We start from the raw sequence: 20,250 nt of genomic DNA, 5'->3' as shown, positions 1-20,250 counted from the left end.
AAAAACCAGGGAGACGTCTGTGAATATATACATCATTTTATCCATTTAAATTCAAGTTAAAACCAAATCAATGTCTAATTTCCCTCCAATTACATGATCATCATACCTCAAAATATTCTAAAAATCTTACACATAGTATCCTACCCGCTACTTCTATCACTTTTACTCATCAATATAAGGGAATTTTTTGTTAGCTCCATATCCTGGATGACCAGGTTTGGCCTCTCCCTTTTCCTGTTTGACCTCTTTCTCTGGTTGACTTTGAGTTGCATCCTTGGTGCAGCTTGGCTTGCTGCCTGTTAGAGACACTGAAATTTAATGCCATAGTAGTATTAAATTAAATATCAAAATGTATACAGTAGTGAAATAGTCTGTTGGAATTGTCATCACTTAATAAGCACTTGTGAGTCATTCTTTCCTGCATCTGAATTGTGACTCACCTGGAGCTCTTGGAACTTCTTTCTCACACCTGAGTGTGCTTTGAGCAAAGCACTCTGCCATCCAGGACAGCACTTCTCCACAATATCTGATCTGGAGACAGGCCATCCAAAAACGATGTAGGGTTATACAAACTCAGATTCACAGATTTTTGAATTAAATAGGCTTAGGACATTGCAACCACATTATGTGTCAAATAGAGCCATTGAGGTCACTTTTCCAGGTTTACCTGAGCCTCCATGGATGTCAGCCGTTTCTCTTGGTCCTTAAAGCCACCAACAATCCTCAGCAAGCTCTGAACCCTAGGTCACAAACAAAATGCAGTGCTGTAGTAATCTTTTTTATCACTAAGGGGCAGAAGAGCTTTAAAACAAGCTGTGCTTTGTTGCTGGGCAGGTAGTGTGTAGTGGGTTTATCAGAGCTTGTTTACTAAAGAGATTATGTCTTATAATCAGAGTATATGACAGTGTACCAAGGTTAACAAATTGCAAAATAACAATTACTTTGAGGAAGTGCTCTTGAGTCTCTCCTCACTGCTTTCCCAGTGTTGGCGCTCCAGTTTGGCCAGGTAGTTCTCTTTCTGCACTGACTCCCATGTTATCAGCCTCTGGTCTAGCCCTGCCGGCAGCTCCCTCTCTGGCAAAACACACACACACACAGACACACGTATGGAGGCAGTCCAATTAACCAAAAGGCAATTTCTATGGATAGAGCAGGTGAAGAACAGAGATAAACATGCAGTGTGTTTGCCTGTATTTAATTTGAATTCAGCCAGATAAGCCATAAGAAGCTATTTCATCTGCTTGAAATACGGTAGAAAGGCTTAATGGTCACTGATGAAAATATGCTGAAATATACTTAAAGAACCTTCATACCAAGAAGCTCCTGCTTGGACTCAGGCTGTTTGACCAGGCTGAGGAGAATCTGAAGGAGGTGGCTGATGATAATGAAGGGTGGGGCCAGTGCTGGGCGGCTGTGGTATTCCACAATCAGGTTGTATCTCTGGAACTTCCAGAAGATGTCCGTGTTGCCCTGCACCACCTGGAATGTGTAGCTATGAATGCGAAGAAAGAACAAAAACCTAATGAAACCTGTTTGTGTCTTCTGATTTTACAAAGTACAAAGAAGTAGTGGCGTCTTTGTACTCATCTCATTCTATCATGCAGACAAACACATAGCTTTCTGGATTTCCACCCACCGACCTGAACATGGCAATAAGCAGGTTGAGCAGCAGGACATTTGTGACAAGAAGGAAGATGACCAGCAACAGAATGACCAGCCAGTTGGCGTAGACGTTGGGACATGGTGGTCGTAGGCCCATGATAATCTCCTTTGAGTCATTGGTGCAGTTAATTTCAGGGAATCGAGCAGCTGTGCTCCATTTATGAAAGAACAAGAAAATTAGATTAGAGGACATAACATTCGGGCCAACAGAAAGCCCTGATTGCATGAATGATCAAAATATAACAACAATAAAGTGTCACACTGTACAGCATGTAATTTACCATCTATTTCCTCCAGGGGGATCTGACCAAAAATATGCAGGTAGGGGCGGTACAAGGCTCTGCGAAACACCCAGTCAATCCTGGGATCATTGGGATGGAGAAGAGCCTGGGTGGCAACACCATACGCAATGAGCCACACACTCAGGAAAAAGAGGAAGAAGAAAACGTCCTTCATCTGTGAGGGAGACACAGACATGTTTTCATCCTCTTAATGGGCCACACAAGGTCTACTCTGTCTTCATCTAAGACCCAAAGCATCACTTTCATGTGCAATAGCTTTTTTTTTTTTTTTTTTTTTTCCCTCACCATTCTCTCCACAATAATGATCTTGGGGCCCAACTGCTTATGAATAGCAAAGATGTGAATCAAACGGAGAGTGAACACCATGAAGTCTATCGCCAGGACTGTCCTTCCTGCTTCATAGGTGTCATTAACCATCCTGAAAAATCAATTTAAACTGAGATTACTTTTTCTCCTCCTTCCCATTCAGCAATTAATTCATTCACTCACTCCTTTATCTTAATAATTTGGTACCATCATATCAAATCTAGAGCCTCCACAAAGTTTTGTTATGTTGTCTTAATGTTGATTACCTGCATGAAACCCCAACAACAAAGAGTGAGATGGCAACCATGTCACACTTGTTCCAGTTGTCCTCCACATAGAGTTTGAACTTCTTCAAGATGCTCATCTCTTCATCCGTGAAGAAGCTCTGTGTCACGACAGACAGTTTCTTTAAGATAATGAACTGTTTTGTTGTGTTATGACAGAAATTAAAATATATTGTACACAGTGCTTGATTTAATTAGAGTCCGTAATACATTTAAAAAATACATTATGTGTGGCTCTGCTACTACCAGCTCAAAGAATGGGGCTAATGTGTGATTCACATTATGAACATGATAAAGCAGTTTTAAATTTAGGTTGCGTGCTCGTGTAAAGTTCTCATTTAATATGTAAATGTATTCACACCCTGAATAATTCTAGGGGTTTACAGGTAAATGAGACTTTAAACCTTTTTCTTCTTTTCCTTTTCCTTTTCTCTCTATTAGAGCAAGATAGCATTTTTCTCATGTTAACATGCCCTCGGCCACGTCATACCCTGGAGGCCTGTCCAGACACACCTGCAGAGCCGAAAGAGAGTTAGCAGGTACACAGTCCTGCTGCTTCAGAGGCACCTGCAATGTCCCACATTCTCACTCCTGTGAGATGTCTCTTACACCCTAAATGTAAGTTTGAGTGTCTCCTGTGGCTTGAGCAGGGCATCTGTAAGTGCACCACAAAACTGTGCTTGGTCTCTTGATGGCACAATGGATTTGAGGACAAGCTGAGCCAAGTATGCCGCTTTCATAAAGCAACAGACCTGGTATGTAAGCTCTGACTCAAACTCCACAATGATAACCAAATACTCTCATGATGGACACCAGGCTCCAGCCATGCACCATGATTTGTGTATGGTAGACTCACAAAAGAGATGTTAACCAGCTCCAATGATTTCTTTAAGCCTTCACTGTTGCTCTGGGGCTCTTTTCTCACCAAGCATTCTGTGTTGTGACTTTGGATTTGTCTTAGCTGGGTGCCCATTTCTAAGAACTGTCTTCATTTAAGGAGCATTTGTCTGATCAAATCAGTGCAGCCTCCATTTAGGATCACACAGTTCTCTCAAAATACTCAAGATACTGCAAGATACCATTGTCTTGATCAACACTAGCGCATCTTTTCAAATCACAGTTTCAGGGACAAAAATCCCCATCAAAACATCTTAATAAAAGCTGAATGAGAGTCTAGTCTTCCTTGGAAATTTATTTTCAGAGCTGCTGATGATGTCTGCTCAGGGCATAAATGATTTGGAAATAGAGCAGGAAGTTTCTGTTTATATGTAAGGTGCTGAGCTAGGAACGGAAGGTAAATCGATCAAATGCCTCGCACTTACTACAGTTTTATTGATGTTGACTTAATATAAGCTATGAAAAATTCAGCATAAATAATTGTGAACCTGCCAATCTCTGACCTTGTTCTATGGCAAGGATGGTGAGAACAGGGACCCCAGTGGCATTGTCTTCCTTTAGGTAGAGGCATGCACCCCAGAGCCATCTCTTTGAAGGCACAGGGGCCCCGCTGGGCTTGGTAGTATGCCAGGGCTGCCTGTGGCAGTGTGTTTCTTTTTTTGGAAACCTGTACCATAGTTCTGTTCAGCTCAGGGACTTTCTGAGATGCACATTTGAAAAAGTGAGCTGAGGGAACAGAGGTGAAGCCCTGTCTCATCTGGGGCTTTTGAGCTCAGGGGAGGGAGTCTCAGCGGGATCAGTGCAATAAGGGATCATGCTTGTCTGACCTGGCTCACTGGGAAGGAGTCAGGCAGAGAGGTGAAAGGCTCATGAATCCTTAAAACTCCAGAGAGAATGAGCTCATTGTAGCGATTCACATCAGCTCCTACTCAGATGTGTCTGACTTGTCAGGCATGAACTGTCATGAAAACACATCTAATAAAAATGGTGGAGCTTCAAAATATGTGTCATACTGCATAGGCTGATAGGTGTGGATACATTAAAAAGCATAATATAATGATATGAGAACTTTGTTTGAAAACATGTGACGGGATCATAAAGGATGTATGTGCTTTGATGGTCACCTGTCGAAGTTCCTCCAGCACCAAGGTGAAGACCCAGAAGTAGAGCATTATCTCGGGGGCTCCGGGGCCAGAGGGCGGTGGTGGGTGGAAATCTAGCAGGAGCACATAGGTGAAGAGGCAGAGGAAGGCGAAGTACATGATGACATTACCAAGGAACACAGTGACAGGAGCGCTCCAGAAGCGACGCCAGCGGCGGAGTAGGAAACGCCACCAAACGGAAGCACAGCTCTGAGCTGCTGGATCTCCAGGTGGAGAGTCCCTGGAAATCAAAGAGTGGAAAAGACACTCACTCAGTTAAACTGGAACATGGGAACATTAATGGTTTTGCTTTAACCTTTGATGATTGGATTTGTTCATGCAGGCTGGATGCACTCCAGGTTTTATGTAATGCTGTGACTGATCCTTGACACATTTTATGTGAGCTTCTGTGGTGGTTTTTAGCATGTGTTTTACTGCAAGACAAATTCCCCTTTAGGAAAAATAGAGTGGAAAAGGTGGAATTCAAATATGAATGCATATAGTGCATCTGATTTTCATTCTTAAAATGAATTTAGGCTTCATGTCTAGCTACACAAGATCATTTTTGATAATTTAACATCAATGTAAGTATTATACGATTGCAAACTCACAAAGGGTCGTCGTCATCAGTTAACAGCAAAGCCTTTTCTGTATCCAAACTGTCCAGCTCCACAAACTGCTCGCGCCCGTTGCGATTATCAAGTTCCTCATCACTGAGAAACACATATGGGTGTGTCAGTGCACACAACAAAACAACATACATATATGGTATATGTGGCTGAGGAAAATGGTGGGGCAGCGTAACACTGATCACCTAAACTTGATGAGGTTGGTCCAGATGAGTGGTGGACAGAAGAAAGACACCACAAGTTTGGAAATGGCTGTGTCTGTCGTCATCGCCCCCCACCAGATCTTTGTGAGGAGAGCCTGCAGTAAAAGTTTTGTTTTGTTTAATTTAGGTTTCAACAGGGATAAACTACATAAGAGGTGACTGAAATTAACCACAAGAGGGCATTACAGGCCTTAGAATATTTCTGCCTTACAATCTTGTGACTATATCCATGGAAGCATCATACAGGGAGTTGCCGCAGTTGGTATACAGAAAAAAAAATGCAAATTCCCCCTCCTCATCAAACCACTTCATATGATGTGCCAGCCATTTCCTTCTCCATCAACTGTCTAGCTGCAGTTTGAGATGAGGTCACTTCAATGAAAGGACATGTCAGGTCATGAGCTTGTCCTCCCTTTGCAACAGATCTGTGTATTTCTCTACAATACACATGTACTAAAATACAATTAATTAAATAAACAGCTCCCTATTAAAAAGGCCTACATTACTCCAACTGTGTGTTTTAAATTAAATATTACTTAGTTGTCAAGAGTTTTCTGCACCCCAACTTTCCCTGCTGACACTGAATACCAATTAACTCTCAATGATGACTTTCTAATGACAAGGACATCTGTTGGAGGAATATTAGGTAAAACTGCAGTGAATGAAGTCCAGTGAGCAGCAAAAGGTATGAATTTGAAAGTATCCAATGCCCCGGAACCATTTTTAATAACTGTAGGGCAACACAATATTTCAATACTGAAGGCAGTGACATAAATCACCCACTGCACAATACTTTGAAAATGCTGGATGAAAGATAAATGTACAATAGCTGAAAAAATCAGTTAAACTGGAGCCAAATGAGCATATGGATGTGTCTCCTTGTTACCTGAACTCCATCATGGGCAAAGAAGGATTTGGCATCTGCCTCGGTTGCCAAGTTGAGGACCGTAGATTTGCTCCAGCAGTGTGTTCTCCTCACTAACAAAGCATAAGCCCTGTCTTCACTGTTGGAATAACACTCTCCAAAGACATCTGCCACAGTAAGAACAATAGGTACACTGTGTCAACCACTCAGCTACATTTGATAAATTTGCACATTTAAATTCATATTTTCACTCCAGCACAGGATCTGTTAGTGCTTGTGAAAGACACGAGTTGTTTTCAGGTCAGTGAATGTACCTCTGCTATGTTTGACCTTTACTTTTTTCTGATCACACTGTCAGCTGTTGTCGTCGAATGGTTTATGTACTCACCAAGGGCAAACTGCTCATACTTGGCTTCCTTCATGCTACGGGCAGACTCAGCCTCAGATTCCAGTCTTGCCATCTCTTTCAGAATCTTACAACCCGCCAGCGCTGCCGCAACCGCCTCAGGGCCCTGAAAGGATTAAAAGAAAGCTGAATCCAAGAAATGGGTCTGAGAGAGGGATCTGAGAAATCTAGTTCAGAATTTTAGTTGCGTCTTTTGCATCTAAATGGGTGTACTGTGGGCATAAGGCTGCAACAGATACATTTTCATCTTCCAGTCCAACCTCTGTCTCTAAAAGTCTGCTGTCTGATTTGACCTTGTAGATTACAGCTATGCTCACATACAGTATGTTTACCAATAGTATAGATCTCAACAAGCTTTAAAAGCATCAGGAAATATCAATATCTCAGATGTAGTTATAGCTGTTAAGATACCCATCAGTTTGGGTCATGGATGAATTACTGAAGGGGCCTCGAAGCCAAATGACCACAAAGAAACGCAAAGACTGTGGACCATCTTGCAACAGGATCACCAGCTGAGGTGGACATAAACATGGTGATGTTCTGACTGATGAATACTCAGCAGTCATTATTACATTATTTGCAATGAGTACTCAGTCCTCATTGTCAGAGGACACATATCTTCATACCTTCATTTTGATCTCAACTACACATCTCTGAGTCTTGTGGCTCTTGCACGGTTGTGATGCTATCATGGTGACAAAATCAAACTCTTGCCAAAGTACGCAAAACTGCCTCTGTGGTAGTTCAAACTACAGTAGGTGTCTCCAGAATCACATTTTGCCATGATGACACACACACACACACACACACACACAACTCACAAGGGGAAAACAATACCAGCCACACTGTCTCCGCTGGTAATGATTCCAAAGAGATGCAAAATTATCCCAAAGAGAGATAAAACGACTACAGAGAGACACAAAATGACCATGAAGAGAAGCAAAGCAACCACAAAAAGCAGGAAAATGGCCACACAGAGAGGGAAAATTAACACAAAGAGAGGCAAATGACCAAAAAGAGACACAAATGCAGCATTTGAAGTACTTTTGCATCTGTCTCAGCCTGCAGGTTGTATATAGGAGTGCAGGGGGTCTTTTACCTGTCTGTACCCTGGGGCCATTTTCCTCATAATCCATCCATGGTTTGTGTGATAGCAGAATCTAACCCCGCGTGTTGAATTTTAGCAATGCGGTTCTAATGCCCTTGGACTTAAATATTAAATATAGTCTTACCTTGGAAATGACTAAAGTGGTGTCTTCTACTGAGATCGAGAAAAAACTACCTTCAACTTTGAACTGTCCTTTCAGTGTTTTTGCATGTGTTGCCCAATTTATTGCAAGTCATGAATGTTTTTGCTGGCCATTTTCTAAAGCATGCCCTTGCTCTTAAGACTTTTTTTTGTGTGTGTTTTTCTACTGTCCAGGCTTTCATTTCAGTTCAGTACAGAGTAATTCATACTGAACATCAAGTTTTTTGAGTAATATTGTGGTTGCAAGCTGAGCTTTCTGAAATGAAAGGAACCTCTTACCAAGAATGAGATGAGAGAATCATTGACATACCGGTCTATTAAAAATCAAGCTGCTCAGCTTAGCTTAGCTTAGCTTAGCGCTAAGACTGGAAACAAGGGGAACCTAGCTAGCCTGCCTCTGTCCAAAGCTTCTGTCTGAAACAGTGATGCTATCAGCCAAGAAATAGTCTATGCCTGACCAAGAAATAGCCTGGCATGTAAAGCTGCAACTTGCTGTTTTTACAGTTCAGTTTTTGAACAGATTAACCAAAAGTGATATAACTCATAGTGAGCTTTAGAGGTGCTTTTGAGAAAGTTTTGTTACTTGTTTAAAGTAGCAGGCTTGCTATTTCTCCCTGTTTTCAGTGTTAATGTTAAGCAAAGCTAGCAGTCTCTTAGGTCCACCTTCACATTACATGTGCAGATAAGGCAGGAGAATCAATCTTCTCTTTTATCTTCTGACAATACAGTAAACACTAATTTCCAAGTGTTTAACTATTCTTTTAAGCCAGTGTTTCAACATCAAATTGATTTCTTGTCCATCACACGTACTTGTGAGGATAGAAGGAGGAGGCTGTTCACAGGAAGACAGAAGCTAATCGATAACCAATGCACTTTTTTTTTTTTTTTTTTTTAACAAAGAAAGTCATTACATGGCATTGGCTGCTATGTCATTATAGTACATTATGTTTGTCATATTATATTTCCTATAATCAACAGGTAATATGGCCCTTTACTTTGTAGAATAAACATTTACAGGACTAACATGACTGATGTGTCAGTGAAGAGCGACATACTAAAACAGGAGAGCTCTCTATTTGAATTTACACTTAGTTGTATGGACCTCATATCTCTTTATTTAAATGATCAAAGATTCCTATGTATTATGTTGTATATGTTACTCCTGGGTTCATAAATATGTACATAGATATGTTGAGTGCATAAGCCACCCTGCAAGGATAATTGTGATGAGGCCTTCAACACAAGAGACACTTCAAACAATCAAATTATGAATGCAGATATCCCGGCCAGAGTCTGAATGGTAAAATGATTTGCAGTGGGGGATGTACACACAGTGAATGCAATTACCATAATTTCAGATAATGTTTGAAATAAGACGCAGGAGAAGAGCACATCAGGGTGACCGTTTGTGAGATTACAATAATTGGTTCTCTTAGTTCAGTGAAGGGCAATAAAGAAATAAAAGGTGCTTTGAAAAGATGTTGAAAACAAAGAGCAATTACTACTGACTGGTGTCATTTAGACTATTCATAAAGCATCAATTACATGTTAGGATAGATTTCTCATTAATACATACGACTGCACTACCTCACTGCTGGTATACCACTGGTTGAATATACTACCCCAGCAAGCGGCATGACCTTCATTTGAATAATGTTCTTGGAGATAAGATAGCTTTTTAGTTCACCTCAGTTCTTGATAAATATGCCGTTTGCTGCGCTCTTTTATCTTGAGTGACATTTTCATATGGCAGGACTGACCTGCACCACTCTGGCCCACATCACTCTTGTTCACACTGAATTCAGAATACAAACTAGCACCATATAATTCAACTCACTTCAGTTTGGTTTGAGTGCTTTTTGCTAATGCCAGGCACATTTAGACTTGTATTGACTGAGTGACACAGCACTGAGATAGTACGAGCTGGAGCTGAACTGACTAAAGAAGCTGACAAGACTGACCATGGCCCAAAAGTAGTTAGCCATCTGCTGTCGGTTCTGAAGGACGGCCCAGAGGAAAAGATCCCTCCAAGGATGTTCGCAGCGCTCCTCTAACTCAGCCAGGTTCTTCTGGCTGTGGAACAGTCGACCCTTTGCTGGTTTCTCCTGGAGCAAAAAGACAGAACACTACATGCATTAAATTTACAGCAGAACATGCAGTTATTACGTGAGTCATACAATTTATGCCAGTCACTATTGCAAAACCAATTACTTCCCCTGCCAAGAAGGTTATTTCTGCCTGTCTGTCTGTCTGTCAACAGGACATATAGATATTTCAAAAATGCATTAAGTGCTCTCTATGAAAGACCCTTAATAGACACTCAGCCAAAAAAAAAAAAGATTTTAGTCATGGCCTGATGTGTAATTTCCTCCCTGAGATTATCACCTTTTTTAGCTGTACAACATGATACAAATAACATACATTACACAATAATTAATTTGCAAATCCTAAGGGTATATTTAGACAAGGTTTCTTAGGATGTGGCAGCAGGTTTGGTTTCATGATGACAATCCATCACTTCCTTTCTGCACTTATGGTTAATTTGAAGGCCCCTTGCCTAGTGGCCCCCGACCTAGGGGTCTGGACCTTCCCAGATGGTCACTGAAGAAAAATCTGAGATGTTGCACAATGTGACACAAACAACAACAATGGCAAAAAGGATGGAAAACAGGAAAAACTCACAGTTCTGACTTCAATAACATAAATAACATAACATAAATCCTGTTGATATAGTACCCTGGGATAAAATATCATGCAAATGAAGATCCTTCCAAAGTGTAAACCAATGGAATATCAATTTAGGAGAGAAAGGCTGATTTGACAGAAGGGACAAAAAGAAGGGCAGGACTAACTAACTAAAGGACACAATTAACTAAAAATTGTGTTTGCTTTATTGGTTGGATTTTATGTTTCACTCCTACTAGTGCTGGATGAGGTCCCCCTTAGAGATTCAGTGTTTTCCAAGAAGTGATTTGACCAGGAAGTGTATACATTGTTGCATCTTTCAGGCCTTTAACAGTTTCAAATGGAACAGTCTAAGAGGGTTAGAAGGGAAAACCACTCTCTGCTCACAACTCATGAACGCCAACTGTGACAAAAGGGTCAAAAACTGACACTCTTTCACTTTAAGGTGTCACAAACCAAAAAGGATGAGAACCACTGCAAGAGCAACACAAGGTGGAGCGTAATTCATCATTGGAAAGGATTTCTTATTCAGTGCAGTGTATATGATTTACTGGAACTTTTGAGACAGAGTATACTCACAGTGGGAATCTTCTGGTAAAAGCCTTTGCAGGACTCATGGAGAAAATCTTTCAGCACTTTGGCAACCTCATAGAGAGTGAAGCGGGGTTTCCCTTGCTCAGGTGGATGGTGCCCAGGTGGACCAGGCGTCCTGGCAGCTCCGAGCAGAAGCTGTTTCTCCTCATACTTTTTGAGGAGCAGATTGTGAAGCAGGCTCTTCTCCGACACAGACCAGTAAAGCTCCTGCAGCCGACCGTAGGTAAGGAACTCGCCCAGGTTCACGCCGTTGTCCACAAAAAGACGCACAAAGTCTGGTTTGTCGTTGATCAGCGCATCCATCATCACCTCTTCAAGGTCACATGCCTGCAAAGATTACAAGTCTGTTTAAATGACTCATAAAGCAGTAGTTTTCCGCCTGTGAAAAGTTGGAAGTTGGAAAAGTTATGGGATTGTTATATCCTTTTCTTCTTTACTACAATTTAATGTACTACAACTGCTATCTAATTAGTGACAAGTCAACATGTCACTTTCACAATGATTGATTCGAATGTTGACAAATATGATTAAATAAAAAAAATGTTCATGCTAAATACAGCCATGCTAGCTGTATGACTCCAGGGATGGTGATAGCAATGTAAGTTTATAAGTCTGTTTATCCAGCACTTTGTTTCAGAAATATCTCAAACACTCTTGGATGGATTGTAATGTAATCTTACACATTTATGATTGATTTTCAGTGTTAACCCCACTGAATGCGAGACAAGTTTAATTAACCCGAGTGTGAGAAACCTTGTCAAATTACTCTCATTCTGTGTCTCACCTTCCACTCCACGTCTCCATTAAAGATGTCACTCTTTGCAATGTCTGCTCTGTTCCAGGCCACAGCCAGCTTCAGTTCATCCAGGAAGTCTTGAGCTTCCTGACTTTGGCTCTTACACGCTAATACACACACATACACACACACATGATGTCAACAGGTTCAGAACCTATGAAGTGCTAAAAAGGTAAAAGTTCCGTCTCCATGCAACTGTCAGGTCACAAAACCTATAATAGTACAGCCAGAGGAAATTGCAAGTTTCTTGATAATGCATCTCTCACAGGAAGCACTTTACCCTTGACCAAAGCTTTGAGGATGACTGTGTCCAGTTCAGAGCTCTCCTGCTCAGGATCGTGGACAGTGAGGAGATGCCCGTGATCGAGTATCCTCTGGATCTGATTGGCAGGTTAACAGTCAGTTATTACTAATACCTCAGTTGAGTAAAGTAATGTATATTTTTTTTTAAATCAATAAAACATTGTTTCTAAAATTACAATCCCTTCACTGTGTATATCAGCTTGAAAAAACATGCTACATTATTGGTATCTTTCCCTCCTCCTTCACATTCTTAATTGGGTCATCACATACAAATTTTGAAGATAAGGATGAAAATCCTACATTAGCTTCTCTCACAATCTTTCCCACTGTGCCCCATTTTTCTGGCAACATTCTAGTCTAGTGATGTGCATATCTGTACATGTGCCTGCCTCCATGCTGTGCACATCACTCTCACCAGCTTGACCCAGTTACTGATGTCTGTGCTGTGGTGGGCATTTGGAAAGGTGTCCAGCAGCAGCTCATGAACACTGTCCGTATCCCAGCAGCCCCTATTCATCAGTGTGACGAGGATGTCAGCCACGCCTCCTGAGCCTGCCAGGATCAACCATGGCGTTGAATTGCCAATGCCTTTATACATCCTCTGCAGAAAGGAACACAGTGTGTACACAAACTTCATCATTTTTACTTATCAACTTCTCAACCAAACATCAACAGAAAATTATATGGATCGGTGTAAGATGTAGTCTCTAATCTCTTTAGTTATGGCTCTATTTATCCAAATAAACAGGTAGCTTTGACTGGCTTTTTAGTCCAAGAGATTTGGGATTTCTTTGTAAACAGAAAGAATTAGTTTCACAGTCTAGCTCTGGTCTGCTACTTCAGGAGGTAGCACAGCCAAAATTTGATTCAGATCCTAATTCTCAAGCCACCGTTCAAAGTCATTATTCACATTCATATGAAAAAACGGATATCTGGCTTTTAAAAGGTCTCTTTGAGGTCATGTTTTAAAAGTTCCTGAGTCACTAATTTCATACTGAAATAAAACTTACCTTTAGGATTCTGGGTTCCCCATGAACTAAGAGACACAGAACAGGGATCTCAAAACTGCCTGCACCTGAAAGCACCAACAACTACATTCATGATAATATCATAAACATTTTGCAGTGTCTAAAATTGTGTTTTTAATACATACAGTGACAAATATCTTTTTCATAGGTTCTCTTTCTCTCCCAGTTGGGAACAGTTAAACTAAAGACTGATGTTACCTTATCAGATTGTTAAGTTTGAACAGATTTGGATGCACGAGGAGGTAAATCTGTCCAGAGTTGAACAATTAAACAACATGGAGTAGAGAAGTCAGAAGTCAGAGAAAAGACACATCATTTTATTTCACAAATCTTTACATTTATGTTTTAACCCCTTTGGTAGGCCCTGACCCCCAGGTTGGAAACTAGTATATTGATATGTCCATGCTATGTGCCAGGGTTTCCCAGAAAGATAAAATATTATACATCTTTTTATAATGGTGTCCCTAAAAGGCAATAAGAAGTAACTTAGAGGTGTCCTGTGGAGAGTTTTTACTACCAGTGGAGTGATGGAGCAATGATTTTGAGAACGGGTCCCTCCCCGTTTTGTGTGTTTCGTACTTGTGGATGTGCTAGCAAAATAATATGTCTCCCTGAAGCTCATTTTAGGCTACTCCACTGACTTTCAGTTGTTGGTGGTAATGCACAAAGAAGCACTGCAATGCCCCTGCAAAGGCAGAGAAGAAGACTGCAAACTAGCAGACAAAAATGTGAACAAGGCACAATTTATACCAAAATTCATAATTTATATTATCCAAAAACAGACTTTACGAGTGTGTTATGAGGAAGAAAATGCACTACACATAATGCATTTTTTCAAAAACACTGAGTGCAAACAGAACTTTTGTTTGTTTACATGAAAACTCCAGAGTGCCTCTGATTGCTCAGAAGTTTTGTGAAGTAGCAAATACTCTAGTCCCTTAAAGGGAAAACATCTCAAACTGGTGAGTCTGCTCACTTGCTGTTCTTTAGGAGACCCTCTGTATATCAGTCTTTAAAATATATATATTTTTACTTCCAATGGGCAGTGAAAAGTCCATACCAGAATTTCACTTGCTGACATACTGCAAAACAGAGCTCTGAGCAGATGTGCATTTACTTACACTGCACTTGTATACGATTTTATTTTGCATATGATTTGCATATGATTTTACAATAAGTCATATGCAGAAGTCATAAAATATGAAGCTGGGTTTTTTCTAAGCTATCAGTATATGAAGCAGGTACCTGTGCTATAAACATCACCACAGTGACATAATGCTCAATGCATTTATAATTCAATACCAAGAAAGGGGCCATTTGTCAGAACGAGTACTTCTACTTTAATTATTTAAGAACATTTTACAGTTTATATATCTGTAAATTTTATATGAGTAAAGGTAAATACAGGATTTTAATCTTTAAATAAGTAATTCTTAATTCTATTGTTGCTATTGGTGTATAAGTAAAGGATTCTTATTCCATCACTGGTTCCCAGCAGTGACAGGGCTTTACCTCCATAACCAGTACGCTGAAGAGAGATGTGTTTGAGTAGCTTCACCCTCATTTCACTGGTGGCCCCTGGTCTGTCAGGATCCTCCTCCACTAGCACAAAATGAGAGTGGTGGCTGTCCAGGGAATACACTGATCCATGAGGCAAGTCCTGTGGCTTGTATGCAGCAGGCTCATCCACCTTGAGAAAATGAAGACAGGCGACAGCATGAACACATTAATGTGAATGATGTAAATATTTGCTCAAAGATGTTACTGACATTTTTGTTGTTTGTTTGTTTGTTTTTTAGTGCTGTATTGTCTGTGTGTGTGCTGAAACCTTGGCAGTGAGGAGAGCCTCTCGGTTGTGGATCATGTTCCAGGGTGCGATGCCAATGGCCACTACACGAACTTTAGAGGAGGTGCTGGCCAAGGAGTGATCTCTTACTGCCTGGCCCAAGTGCTTGGTGATGCCAAAGCGAAGGCCATTAGTTAAAATCCATGCCCCTAGAGAGTACAGAAGCAGTTGCATACTCGTGTGTGTGGTATAGACAGTTTTTTGTGCATTTGGTAGTAGGATCTAGGGAAACTACAAACAAATCTTTATAATGCATATGCATCAAACTACAGAGTTGTGTCCTGGATTCCATATAAGCAGCTAGTGTATTGATGATGCTAATTAGATTGCTTTTATATGGTTATGGTTATAAGGTATTCAGTGTTAGCCCTCCTTGCACGCATTAAAATTCATGAAAATATTTTACTAATCAATTAAAAAAATACATGAAAAAAAATATAAATAATGTATGACTCTTATTTTAGGCCTCATACATCTAAAAAAAAAACAAACAAAAAAAAAACAACCAGGTTTCATCTCTGTGATGTGCCTCTATTAGTTCTGCTACCAGTCAACAGAGGGCAACAGAGAGTTCATTCTCCGAGTGTTGATTTCAAATGCTAAAACCGGTTTGGGCGCCTTGACTATTACCTGTGCTTTGCGCAGCCTTCACAAGTCCTTTCCTCAGAGTGTCCCGGAGCCAGGGCTTCATCTGAGCCAACTCATCTCCTCCCACCAGCGCCACCACCAGGTGAGGAGGAGCTAGGCCCCACTCTTCTGTCAGCATCTGGTAGATCAGCACTGGGTCTGTGTTGCTGGACACCCTCACAAACTGAACACAAAGACACAAGTTCATATGTCAGCCTTCTTCTCAAAACATTTATTCGCCAAAATCCTCCTTTGATGTTATATAACCCTCAGTATTTGTTATGCTATCCAGCCACCTTTCCTCTTGTCTTAGTAGTGCCAATGAAGTCTATGTCGCCCACTCTTCCAGCTGCCCAGTGACTCTTCTCCTTTTTCATTCTGCTGGCCAGGCCTCTGGCTACATTCTCAAGTGCCTCGTCCACTGTAGAGCAGCAGGAGCAGCCCAGCAGGACACTGAGAGAAACAAACATTAAATGGAGTTATTTTTTCTACCAAAAACACAACGGTAAAAAAAGCTCTCTGAGACTTCCTGTAATATAGCAAGCACCTGGATAGGACTGTGGAATCCACAAACGCAAACTTAAGTCTCAACTCTCAGCTTTTTTGTCTACTTTTTCTAAATGCAAAGGCATATTCTGTCTGATAACCATCACCTCAGAACTCAACCTATGGTCCAATAAGTTGTAGTTTTATCTGGCAGGGATTGCATGTTGTTCTATTTGCTTGTTTGGGTGCTGTTCACCAGAGGATTCAAAAACAAATCAAAAAATTTTCTAAATCATTTGCAGTAGTAAAGCCATGGGTCAAGGACAAAAAGATTAATGCCATGGTGTGGCCACTCATAAATCCCTCTAGATCACAGCTCCTGAACAGAGAGACAAATAATGACTCCATGAAAATGGGAATGATCCCAAATCGCTGTTATTCTTTTGTTCGGCATATAACTGGACATAACTCGTTAATGTCCACTACACTGCAACCCTCACTTTAATCCTTAATTAGGCAAAGCTCTAATATTTCCGGACAGGGTCATGATGCATATTCATTTGAAGCAGATCCAGATGCAGAGGTGAATTAAAAATCTGTACACATGATCTATCATTAAAAATAACTAATTTGGATGATTTTTGCCTAGTTGGAGGTAAGCTACTCTAAGTGCTTTATTGTTTAGCTGCTTTGTCTTTAATCTGCTGCATCAAGAATTTAGCACTTTGCTTTTCTAAGTATTTAACATTGGTGAAAGCATTCTATTCTACACCTAGGAAATAAGGCCCAGCTCTCATGAATAATTTAAATAGAAAACTATACTTAGAATTAGTTAAGGCTTGTTAGTCCAGTACAAATGTTTGCTTTCTGTAACACCTCTTCCACTTATGGCCTGCTAATCATTGGACTGATCTGAGTGCTTGAAAATGTCTATTTGCATCATGAATATTGAACAGTGCTCTGCTTTGTTTCAGATAAAAGCTTCTACCAGTTGTCATGAATGTACTGTATATAATACTTCATGTGGAGGGAACAGCAATAGGGAATAGCTTTGATTTCTACACAGACACACACAGACACACACACACACACACCTGTGCTCCTCTGACCACTCCAATACATCCCCACATCGCAGACATCGTGTCTGTGGTTGTAGTGTCCCCTGTAAACAAATGATTGCACAGATATTATGGCCATTTCATCGAAAACCATTATGACTCACTTACCACTCTTTTCACACACAGAAAGATTCTTAAAAGTACTTGTGGTCAATGCAAAGTTGGCAGGATTTTCATCCTCGCTTCATATGCAAAGAGCTTCCTGCCTCATGTTTGAACTCGAAATACACAAAATACTGTCACTCACACACAGTCTACGAAAGTAAGAAAACTGGGTCACAGTTTTGTCATTTCCAACCAGAACCCCTGAACATAAAACCCTTTTGATACAAGTATACACAATGCGCTTTTGACATTATGACTTAGCTTGTGTGTAGTTATTGTTTTACACTGAAAACAGCCACAGTCTGTTTATCTCTGAATGATGCTTTTCAGAAGAATAAATGACACTGAGTTCAGAAAGGCAACTCATTAATTATTGATAAGATTATCCATTTGCCTGGGTAAACACAGACTTTTATCAGCCAGCCTTATTTGCATGAGCACTTGAGCCGCTTGTGGAAGATGATTAAAACAAAAAAGCAACATAAATAGATAGCTCTCTGACAAAAAGCAGTGGTCTCCCTGTGCACCTTAATTTAAAGAGTGTTTTAATAAAATGGTGACGCAGTGGTTGACACATAGACTGAAAGTCAATTAGTGTTTAGCCATCTGTTTTAATGTAAGTGAGCAGCTTGTTGTGGGAGCCTTGATTTGGCTACAGGTCTGGGTCTGGGAGGGAAAAGACTACTGGGCATGCAAACAGGACGATTTGCATGCAAAAGTAGAGGAAAGAACGCCCAGCTGTGTGCTTGTGTGTGTGTGTGTGTGTGTGTGTGTGTGTGTGTGTGTGTGTGTGTGTATGGGTGTGGGTGTGTGGGTGTGTGTGTGTGTGTGTGTGTGTGTGTGTGTGTGTGTGTGTTTCGTTGAACCCAAACACACTTTACATCTTGCTTGAAGTCTAGGATGATGAACTTTTCCCAAGAAGAGGAGAGGGTGATCTGGGATGTCTGAGTCAATTTATGTGTACTGTAGCAGACAGCCAACACACAGATAAAGTACATGGGTACATGTAAAACTGAAGGGCCATTCTTCTTTAAATTTAAAAGACATACTCTTTACCCTAAAACCTTCAAGAACAGTTAACTGAATGCAGTAATGTTATTAGGACATAGTTAGAAACCCATATTGTACAAATTATGGTTTAAAAATCCAACAAAACTATATTTTTGTTGTTTAAAAAATGTCATCCGTAACACCCCAGTTCAGAGTTCAGATGTACACAAAGACCTTGATGATAAATGAAGATCAAGTATTAGGATGATCAAGTATTAATTTAGCATTGAGTACTGATGAGGAGAAAAGCTTGACATATGTGCCTATACTTATAATACATGTGAGGAAATACTGTAGTTATATGAGTACATCTCTTTCACTCTTTGTTGCTAATAAAAAGACCAAACCCACAACTCCTGCTTCATCTTCAGGTCATCCTCTTCAACTGTGTAATTATGTCCTTCAGATATAAAATCACATACAGTTTTATACTATACAGCACATAAATCTTAGGACAATTTTCCCATTTGTGCTATCACCCTTGACATATAATACACAATAGGAGTGGAGGAAGAGAAGGAGTAGACACACTGCTTTATGTTAAAACATTTGTCATCATATATGAGATATATTTTACCTCGGGAGCATTCTTTCACATACACCTGTTTAAACTTGATAAATGTGATAAAGAGAAAAAAAACTACAGTCACTGCACTGTTCATACTCACCAGAGGTGTGTCTTGTCTCTCCTGCATGGTTGAAATGAACGCTCCTCAACTCCTCCTGCCAAACCACACCTGTAAGGGCTTCCCAGCTCTCAGGTGAATGTCCAGGGCCATCGGAAAGTGGTGCAAAGGTGGGGCTCTCCCTCCGGCCAATCCCAACACTGCTTCGCTCCATTACTTTGCATGTTGGTTGGCCGCTGTACTTTCCCCTCATCAGGACCAAATACTACTGCTGCCTAAAGACACACTCTAGGCCTCACAAGAAGACTTTGTGTTAAAGTGAAGAACTTTGTGTTACTTTCTACATTTTTGGCACATTCCTGCATTCATAAATCCAATTTTCACAACAGCAGAGTGGAAAATAGATTAAAATAATTAAGTGTAATTTTTCCCATTAGCTTCAGCATTGATCACCACTGTCAATGTGGCAACTTTGCAATATTTAATAAGAGCTAAATGGAGACAAATGTGTGATATATAACAGAATTGTCTGATGAATTCCAGATTAGTACTGTGCACCATCATAGCATGGTGGCTTAAGTGGCTCTACATAAGTGTGAGATAATGCAATTTTTCAGAACTGTGCCTCTATATCCCGACCATTTTTAATACTATTACCATAAAAGGGCCCCGTGGAAGTGTGAATCCAGTCAGTGGTGGCCAAACGCTTAGAGAATGGGGGATTGAAGGTCATCAGATTGGTCAGCAAAATCTAGATGGGGATAGTGAAAGGCCCCTCCCTCATTACAATCACTAGGGGGCCTTTGTGCAAGAGCCAGAACCCCCAACTTCTCCAGTGGAGCTGCCCAGCGGTCAGGAAATCAGACTGTAGTTTAACTGAGGGAGAACTGGGCCATCCTCACAATTCTCAGCCAAATTGTAAAAAAAATAATAATAATAAATCAGCTTAATCTAGTAGAAATTATAATATAACTCACACAAAGTAACCAAATTGATTTGTGTTTCTATTGCAAATGAAAAAATCAGAACCAAAACTCCAAC

At 40.5% G+C, this 20,250-nt stretch overlaps 1 protein-coding gene across 2 annotated transcripts; it reads right to left on the bottom strand.

The window, feature by feature from the left end:
* Nucleotides 1-18: 18 nt before the first annotated feature.
* trpm5 (transient receptor potential cation channel, subfamily M, member 5) lies at nt 19-20,116 on the bottom strand. Of its 2 annotated transcripts, none has more exons than XM_051075243.1 (26): nt 19,252-20,116; nt 17,405-17,472; nt 16,121-16,277; nt 15,828-16,008; nt 15,180-15,346; nt 14,864-15,041; nt 13,334-13,398; nt 12,739-12,924; nt 12,301-12,400; nt 12,009-12,127; nt 11,210-11,551; nt 9,907-10,050; nt 6,679-6,802; nt 6,312-6,457; nt 5,408-5,520; nt 5,205-5,306; nt 4,576-4,834; nt 2,537-2,655; nt 2,250-2,382; nt 1,944-2,118; nt 1,641-1,809; nt 1,314-1,492; nt 942-1,074; nt 668-740; nt 441-531; nt 19-308 (listed from the first exon to the last, which is right to left on the bottom strand). In XM_051075243.1, the coding sequence occupies exons 1-26, from the start codon at nt 19,276-19,278 to the stop codon at nt 163-165; spliced, it is 3,696 nt and encodes a 1,231-aa protein (XP_050931200.1). In that variant the 5' UTR covers nt 19,279-20,116; the 3' UTR covers nt 19-162. The 2 variants fall into 2 exon arrangements, with proteins under 2 accessions (XP_050931200.1, XP_018538869.1); XM_018683353.2 differs by having other exon boundaries at nt 19-296.
* Between the last annotated feature and the right edge of the window lie 134 nt (nt 20,117-20,250).

Source organism: Lates calcarifer, linkage group LG2, assembly GCF_001640805.2.
Source record: "Lates calcarifer isolate ASB-BC8 linkage group LG2, TLL_Latcal_v3, whole genome shotgun sequence".
In the NCBI taxonomy this organism is placed as follows: Eukaryota; Metazoa; Chordata; class Actinopteri; family Centropomidae; genus Lates; species Lates calcarifer.
This window is presented reverse-complemented; position numbering and strand designations above follow the sequence as displayed.